The sequence below is a fragment of the Garra rufa genome, chromosome 24 (genome assembly GCF_049309525.1).
Source record: "Garra rufa chromosome 24, GarRuf1.0, whole genome shotgun sequence".
NCBI lineage: Eukaryota > Metazoa > Chordata > Actinopteri > Cypriniformes > Cyprinidae > Garra > Garra rufa.
In genome coordinates this window covers 14,539,226-14,548,706 of record NC_133384.1, presented here as the reverse complement: position 1 = coordinate 14,548,706, position 9,481 = coordinate 14,539,226, and the positions used below count along the sequence as shown (strand labels likewise).

General features: G+C 35.2%; 1 protein-coding gene across 1 annotated transcript in view; it reads right to left on the bottom strand.

Moving 5' to 3' along the window:
- Positions 1 to 4,729: 4,729 nt before the first annotated feature.
- fen1 (flap structure-specific endonuclease 1) overlaps positions 4,730 to 9,481 on the bottom strand; it is a 9,514-nt gene continuing 4,762 nt past the window's right edge. Inside the window, exons 5-12 of the mRNA XM_073831037.1 lie at positions 8,976 to 9,039; positions 8,786 to 8,895; positions 8,569 to 8,705; positions 8,418 to 8,484; positions 8,172 to 8,303; positions 7,203 to 7,354; positions 5,165 to 5,279; positions 4,730 to 4,994 (exon numbers count right to left, since the gene is read on the bottom strand). Of these exons, the coding sequence (XP_073687138.1) occupies positions 4,917 to 4,994; positions 5,165 to 5,279; positions 7,203 to 7,354; positions 8,172 to 8,303; positions 8,418 to 8,484; positions 8,569 to 8,705; positions 8,786 to 8,895; positions 8,976 to 9,039 (855 nt within the window). The 3' untranslated portion in view covers positions 4,730 to 4,916. The remainder of the gene's footprint in view (positions 4,995 to 5,164; positions 5,280 to 7,202; positions 7,355 to 8,171; positions 8,304 to 8,417; positions 8,485 to 8,568; positions 8,706 to 8,785; positions 8,896 to 8,975; positions 9,040 to 9,481) is intronic.

Sequence of the window (9,481 nt, the reverse complement as noted above, 5' to 3'; positions counted from 1 at the left end):
AGTGTTTTGTGACACAAACTTACTGGACATTTCTCAAACTATAATGCCTAATAATTACTAAAATCTGTGAAATCGAGTTCAACACTCTGAAATATTATAAGCAACCGTTCATTGCATCTAAATATTGTATTTTACTCATCTGCATTTTAGCTCAGGTCAGACGCAGTGCCTATTGACTGCCATTATATGACAAACAGACTGCAACGGTTTGAGTTAAAAATCTTTGTTTGTGTTCTACTAAAGAAACAAAGTCACCTATATCTTGGATGCCCTGGGGGTAAGCAGATAAACATCAAATTTTTATTTTTGGGTGAACTATCACTTTAATATTTTTCCTAACACTGTGTTTATAACTTAAGTAACAAAGCCTAATTTTATTGACATTAGTAACATTTTAAATGTAACGCATCACATTACTGCCTCAGACATTTCAGAAACATTTTCATGAAACCTTTTTCATATTCCACCTTATTTTGCCGTAAGAATGGGCACAACATTTATTTGTTTCATCTTGTGTAGTATGTCATAGTGGATGACAACTTTTTATTGACGAGACATAGCAAAACACGCTGTTTGCTAGTCATTAGGGGCTTTCGCACTGCGTAGTTCTAGGAACTAGCATGGTGGTTCCGGAGAACCAATTTTCATGGTTACATTTACATCACTGGTAGAACTATTCTAGACCATACTCTGAAGTGGGAGCTAATTTACCACCAGACGGAGTTCCTAAAACTAAATACGTTTTTAAATAAAAGATAAAATAAGTCCCACCCTATCGACGACAGCACACGAATGGTCAGGTAGCAACCTGTAATTGACATGTTTCTTGTTCCTGACATGACAAGATTTTAGGAGTCAAAATCACATAATCCAACAGTAACTATCATAACAGACAATTTTTTAAAATCTATTTCACAAACTCGCATGTTTATCGTAAGGTCGAATCCAGTTATTTATTAGTCAGTAAGGCTACTTATTGATGCGTTTCGTTCCATCTTAAACATGACATTTTTATAACGCGTCTGTATCCAGTAAAGCGTTGGCCCTTACATTTCCTATTTGAGTCAATGCAGATAAATAAGCAAAGTTATTTCAGGGTGAAATATTTTCATTTATTATAAACTATATTTGTTATAAACAAATATACACAACATTTAGCCTGAAAACAACACTGGTAAAAAATAATAATAAAATGTTTTTATTATTAACACATGAGTAAAATACATTTGCTGTCACCTATTTACAAAATGTCTACAAAAGGTCAATATTTTTTGTTTTAACTACATCACACAACATGGTGTTTACTAGAAAATATAGGGTTAGTATTATAATCAGATGTTTGAATTCAGGTAATAAGTGAGAAATAAATGAAGAGAAACTGGGACAGAGACGTAACAAGACAAGTGAAAAGTTTTACTGTTACAGAATAGTTCAGATGTGGCAGTTAAACAACCGTTCATATTGGATGGCAATGCACATATGACACAAGCTAAAGCATACTACATTTATACATTTCCTCGTATTCTGTTCATTCTAATGTAAACTAATTCTTCCCCGAATCACAGACCTCGGCATATATTGTCTCTTGTCCTGAGATCTTTTCTGTAGTTCTTTTGGTTTGGGCAGTGGAGAAGTCAATCTGCCCATAGTGAATAATGTCATTCTCATCCTTAGGCATCTCTAGCTTTTCACTCATCAGAAAAGCACTATTAGAATAAATATGGTTGACCTGCACATGTTTTTCCTGACCCTAAAAGAGAGAGAGAAAAATACATGACCGTGTTTGTGAATCTGTTGTCTTTTTTTGGTTTCTGTACATAAACAATTAAAGTTAACTGCACAGTAGAGTATTGATATCTGATTATTATGGCACTCCCTATTGGAAACATACCTGATCTGAGACTTCAGTTCCCCTTATAATGGATGCATTTACTTTTTGCAACCTGTATTAATAAGAAATGCAGAAAACCATATAATTGAAACCAGACCACCATTGATGTATGCTTCAAAGTTAAATATTTATTCTAAAGGCTTGTTGCTCCATGCAATTACAATGATTAGGACAATGGAGCTTCAAAAATCACCAATTAACTGTGTCTACCTTAGGAAAAGTGTGACCAGAAGAAAGATCAACAGAAATGCTGAAATTCCACCTACACAGCCAATGATCAATGCCTTCGTGATGATCAGTGGTTCTAATGATGCCAGATTGAAAAAAAATTAATTGGTTCAGTAGGCTGTACTGTGTAAAAAAAAAAAAAAAAAAAAGCTTAATCATAAAACTGGCGGTACCCATGATGATCAGGCTACATAGTAATAGCATATGTCTGTATTAAACTCACCTGCCACAATCAGATGGATCTCTTCTGATGTCTGATTACCATGTATGTTTGTTGCGGTGCAAAAGTACCAGCCTCCACTATTTACATTAAGGGTCAGTTGTTCTCCAAAATCCAGCTCTTTCTTCTGTCCACGTTTGTACCAAGTGTAGTTCATTTCATTTGGACTGGCTTTACTTTTGCAGGTCAAAGTCACATTTGTGCCAACAGAGACTGAATCTGATGGATCTATTGTGATGTGAGTTTCTTTTGGAGAAACTTTAAAGCAAAATAGAAACATTGGTAGGTAAACTAGACTGTATAATACTACACATCCTAACATAATGCTTATGAAAGAGCAAAAAGACTCCCAAAATTCTTACACAGAACTTGTAGCATCACTGTGCTCTCCACTGTTGAGTCATTAGATATATTTCTTGGATATGTAGCAGTGCAGGAGATGTTCTTCCTGTGATCAATGTATGAAGCTTTAAAGGTCACATGTGAAAACACTGACTGGGTTTTATCAGGTTTCTCTTGTAACCGTGTTGTAATGTTTGCAGATTTAGGGATGTTAGACCAGGATATTGTAGGAGGCCGTTCGGGGCAGGGGGCTTCAGAAGAGCAGCTCAGATTGACCAGACTTTCCTCCGTTACTTCTTGCAGGTAAGTTGGTGTAAGAATGGGAGGCTCTGGTACATCTACAGGGCAAACAGTAGACTGTATAAAACACTGCAAAATTAAATGTTATTGTTCTGCATGTTACGCAATTACACCAGTAGGTGGCGGAAAGTAATTGGCTTTTTAAGTGAGTAATCAAATAATTTACTCAACTGATTCAATCTAAAACACTGATTCCTTCACAAACAATACAAGTAGCTTTTTAGTCACTTACCGGAGACAAAAATGTTAATGGGATTGTATTGATATGTGTATTTCCAATTCACTGGCATCATTTCCACTCTAAAGTAATATTTGTCCGTATGATTGTTCATGACATCATAAAAAACACTGGTGCATTCACGCTGACTAAGATTTCCAAGTATTTCTATATGACTGAATCCTTTGATGATGTTTGTACTTCCATTAAAAACCACCAAACTATCTGACTGAAGAAAAGCATGGTTCTTCTGTACCCAAAAGCCAAATATTCTTTCTGCATTCAACATATTCTCTGGTGCATCAAATGTACAAGGTATCTGCACACAAGAGCCACTCAGTGCTGTTATTCTTGTAGGCAAATTTGCATAATATTCAGGATCTGAAAACAGAAAAGTAAAATAAACAATTACTTCAAAATCATTTGTTTACATAATTATTGTAATACTACCTAATCTTTTTTTTAATTAGATGGCACTGACTCACCTGATTTCATATGAACTTGTCCTGCTAAGAACAGAAAAACCATGAAAGAAAAGACAGACTCAGGCGCTGTAGATACAAACACAAATATTAATACATTAGTTTTTGAATCTATGCAGGCACTTCACATGGGTGCCATGATTTTTTTATAGACACTTACGTTCCATTATCTGAATTATATTTTAATTAAAATTTCTGCATGAGATAAAATTGATACAAATGATAGAAAAGTCTCACCTACAGCAGTACAGTCCATCATTCATTCAGAATAAAACAAACATCCAGCACTGTTTCCTTGTACAACTTGAGTCCTGTGAAGCCAACTTCTTGGTTTTTTTTTTTTAAAGAGGTAAAACTCTTTTCAGGACTTCAAATGTGTGCTTTCAATAGGTGAAAGTTCCTTTTTAAATATATGTAAATCATTTAACACTACAATATCATGTAACAGTTTAGTCTGTGTACTTCCTCATGTACACTTTTTTATAAACCCAACAGTAGGGAACAAAAATGTTAATGATTATTATTCTGAAATAATTAAATGTAGCACTATGGTTAGAGATCTGTGTAGGCAACAAAAAGGTTTCAGGTTTAACCAGGAACAAAAAAAAAAAAAAAAAAAAAAAAAAAAAAGTCATTTAAAAGGACAATTCACCCAAAAATGAAAATTGGATGTTTATCTGCTTACCCCCAGGGCATCCAAAATGTAGGTGACACAAAAGATTTTTAACTCAAACCATTGCAGTCTGTCAGTCAATGGGCACCAAATCTCTGAGTAAAAAAAAAACAACAACAAAAAAAACATACACAGACAAAACCAAATTAAACCCTGCGGCTCATGGCAATACATTGAGGTGGCAATACATTGTGTTCTACTGAAGAAAAAGTCACCTACATGTTGGATGCCCTGGGGGTAAGCAGATACACATAAAATTTCCATTTTTGGGTGAAATATCCCTTTAACCTACTTGGATAACTTAAAACCAAAGAATTACTCCTTGTAATCTAGACAGAATTTCAGCTAAACAAACCAAATGAAAACAACACTCTGCTATGATTAAATATTTATCTTTATTTAAGAATACAGAAACAGTGAAACAAAAAGGGCATTTAAAACACTTTTCTCCCCGTGTTCATTAAAATACTGAATGGAAATGTTCTTATGTTTTGTTCTGTAATATGAAAGATTTAACTGTTAAGGACACTATCAGCTCTGAACTCCTCTAGCAGAACTCGCTTTCATTTGCCCTTCTTGAATTTGCCTGGTGTAGCACTTGTCTTCTGCTTCTTTTTAGCAGATCCCTTTATTTCAGGTTCCTATAAAACAAAACAGGTCTTTTTTCTTCAAACAAATAAATAAATCACTGTTTAATGAAGAAATCCATGCATATTTATAATTAAATTAATCATGACTGTATTATTCTTCAGTTTTTTTAATTCACAATATAGTTATACAACAGTTACTTCCAGTTATTACTTCCTCTTACCTTACGCTTAGAGGAAATTGATCCGGTTACAGTAAAGAATGTGTCCAGTCTGCCCTGGGTGCTCCCTTGTCTACTCTTCATGATCTTCTTACAGCCGTTACGGATACGATCCTCACTGACAACACAAATTCAACACATCAGGAAAAAAAATTAAATAAAAAAAAAAAATACACTGCTGCTGTGAGAACCACAAATAACAATTCAATTCAATTGTAAATATGAAGTGTAACCAAATTATGAATTATTTTATTTTAGATAGTTATGATGTTAGTGGTTTCTGGTTTGAAGTATTACTCCACTTCCAAAATGTCATCCAAGATGTTCAGGATTGTTCTCCTTATAGTTGACTTCAACAGTGCTCATCAGATTGAAGGTTAAAAATGCCGTTTCAGCGCAGCTTCAAAGGGCTCTACAAAGGGCCTAGCCAAAGAATAAGGGTATTATCTAGCGAAACGATCGGTTATTTTCTACAAAAAATATATACTTTGTAACCTCAAATGCTCATCATGTCTAGCTCTGCGATGTGCACTTTAGTTCAATACATTTAGAGTACTACCATCTCATTTTCTTCAGAAGTACCGACCTAGTGTTTACAAAGCGAATGTGCAAAGGACAAGCACACTTTACAAAAAAAGGTTAAACGGCAATGTACGACTATTTTGAAGTCGGAGAAAATGAGATGGGAGTTTTCTGACCTACCCTAAGTGTCTTGAACAGGCGTGCGTGCGGATCAAAAAATCCTTTGAAGCTCCATTGAAACTGCATTTTTAACCTTCAATCCATTAAGCACCAATGAAGTCCACTATATGGACAAAAATCCTGAAAGGTTTTGCTTGTAAAAACCAGACCTGCAAACTCAGAGGAAAAAAAAATTATACTGGATATTGTATAATAAATCAAAAAGAAAGCCGTCTTGAAAAATATAGGGAGTTTAAAAGGCAGCTGCATAATAATCCTCTGCTGCCATCTATTGGTTATATGGGTAATTCCATATTATTTAAAAAAAGACGTTGTTTTCTGCAAAGTCATTTTGTCCGGTGCAGTTTTTTATGAATGAAAAATGAGTCCTTGAAGTACATTTTATTTCACAGCTGTAGAGTTGGAAAATAATAAAGGCTTTAAAATGTTGTGATAAGATTATAAAAATGTGTTCATGACTTTGAAGGTAAGTTAGTGATTATCAAGAATACGATTAAGATGTCCTTGAAGAGAAGTATGGCTTGCTAGCTAACGTTAGCCTAAACAAGTTATGATAGCGTTTAGCTGTCAGCATTTAAATGTACAACTATGCAGATACGGAGAGTACGGGATTACCAGGCTCCGCATTTAAATGATGTTGTTAAATAATAAGAAACTGAATGTTCACGCCGCTAACATAATAATGTTGCAATTATCATTTTTCTCAGTCTCTGATAAGAACGAGGCAGTAGATCAGTCTCAAGAGTGTCCACCTAATATATGGCACATATAAAATGAGCTTTAGCGGAAGTTTACGAGCTGCTTATCTCAATGCAGAAGTCCTAAAGAACGCTCCGTGCATACGGTTATTTCAATTTCCATCAGAGTTTCCACTATAGGTCAGGTGTCTCTTGACAGGCGCGAACACAGATGGCAGTGTGTTTCAAGATACTGAAGCAAGCGCTGAGATTGGTCCAGGAAAAATGTAATTTATAAGAATTGTCCAATAATGGCCTACATGGCACGCAAGCCCACCCCCACCTCCATCTCTTGACAGGCGCGAGCTCAGTTGAGATTACGATCGGCCCAGATGTCAATTAACTCCTCCCTCCCTAAAAAAACTCTCCGGTTCTACACGATTCACGTGAATGACCCAATTGACAATGAAAACGGCGATTGTCGCCGAAAAGCGACAAGTTTGCAGGTATGAAAAACTATTTCTTTGCCAATGAAGGAAGAAAGACATAAGCATCTTGGATGACACGCGGGTGAGTAAATAAGGAAATTTTTATATTGGAAGTGAAGCAATCCTTTAATTTTAAGAAGAATCTTTGATTGATTTGGTTTGGTTGCTTTGTACCTGAACTGTTTCTCAGCACACATGAACTGAATCAGTGCATCCTCATCAGGTTCGTTCCACTTCAGATCAACAGAGGTGCCATCTATGACCTCAGGCTCCAAGAAGAGACCCCGAGCCTCTTTATACAGCCAGTCCTCTGGAGCTGGATGCTTCTGCAGAACAAAACAAGACAAATATCACATTGTAAAGCCTATTTAAAAGAAACGGCTGTATTAATTCAAGCACACAACTTTGTTTAGATAAGCACTTAATTAACACATAATTAAGTATGCTGCAAGTCATCTAACTTTTCATGTAACGAAAGGTTTACTAACATTTAATTTACAATGATTTTAAATTTTTACAGTTTCTTTACCAAAAATGAGGAACAAAATTATTATGGATCTGTTCAATGTTTGAGTTTTACTGAACAGGGTTATTATGCTTAACTTAAACTATTAAATAAAGATGTTTGATGAAAAACTTGGCAACTAAAAGTCAATTTAAGTTAATACACTAAAATAATTAACTGGAAATAAACTAAACAAATTTAAAAATAAGATAAAGACATAAGAACATCAAATTACTGGGAAAAGGGTACGTTCAAACTAATAACTACATGTGTATTCAACAATACATACATTTTACTAACATAACACTGTTACTAACAGACAGGCAGGATTATAGTTTTCATATTTCAATTATGCAAAAGACAGTACAAATTAAGTGCAAAAATTATGAAAATAAATAATGGTAGGCAAAATGTTAAGGGCAGCAAACAGGCAATAATACCCTTGCCATGTGGCCAAATGTATTTTCTGACTAAGCAATACACTGGCCGCCACTAGAGGGCACAATTAAACAACTGTGATCCTGGATGTGATTTAAAAGGAGGCTTCACTGATATGGACACCTTTTTGAATATGTCATGTCCTGCAATGTGACATTCAACAGTGAGTGCGTGCCTTTAAACAGTGTAAACAAACGTACATTTGGGTCAATATTCTCAAGGATCTCTTCAATATTGCCGTGCTGTTTAATGAGGTCGATGGCCCTCTTGGGTCCGATTCCTTTTATAGTGCCACAGTAATCACAGCCCAGTAGGATACACAGGTCAATGAACTGAGGAAAAGGTTTAAACATACACAAACAGCAATTAGAAAATAGGTATACATCTAGAATATGATAGATATTAACATACAAAAGATAAAGAGTGCAATAAAGCTAAGGTCTTACCTGTTGATGTGTCAGACCCATTTCCTGTAGAATACGACTGAAATGAAACTCTTGAACAGGGAGCTTTCTAGGATGGAAATAACAACCATCAAAATACATCCAAATGTACATATCAACAGTTAACTTAGATATAAAGTGCAGCCACACATACTTTGCTTCACTAGCTGTTAGATGCCTCAACAAGACTGTAGTTCCAAATGTCAGACCGTCCATATCTTCTGTTGCTGTGGCAAAAACCTTTCCCGATTTCACCAGTGCAGCACAGCTTGCCTCAGCCTCACATGGAGCCTTCACATGACAGGTATATAACTTATGATGCATTTTTTCTCTTATTGTATGCAGTTGACCTTCAGTGACTGTAGCAGTACCTCAATGTATGGGACTCCCATTAAAGTAAGTAACCTTTTGCATTCCTCATTGTGTTGTTTGGTAACCTTCACTAGTCGTTTACTGAACTTGTCAATGTTTTCCTGTTCACCTGTGAGAATTCTTGAAATTAGGATCATTTTAAAGAATTATTTTTAAACAGCATGTCGTTTTAAAAAAAAGTGTCTGTACCTGCTTCTTGGGCCTGTGCTAGAAGTTTTTCAGCCTCTGCTCGTCTCTCGCCTCTCTTCTCTAGCTGTAGGGGTTAAAAAAAAAAGATATCTTGAAACAGAATACAAAAAAATGTTTTTACATTTTACAGAAAAAGACCATGTTAGCTAACCAAGTTACCTGACCATATGCACTACCAGTCAAAAGTTTTTGAACAGTAAGATTTTTAATGTTTTTTAAAGAATCTCTGAATCTCTCTTCTGCTCACCAAGCCTGTATTTATTTGATCCGAAGTACAGCAAAACCAGTACAATTTTGAAATAGTTTTATTATTTAAAATAACTTTTCTATTTGAATACATTTTAAAGGTGCCATAGAATGGAAAACTGTGTTTACCTTGGCATAGTTGAATAACAGTTCAGTACATGAACATGACATACCATGAGTCTCAAACACCATCATTTCCTCCTCCTTATATAAATCTGGCGTTTGCAAAAGGCCACCGAAAAACAGGTCAATTCCAACAT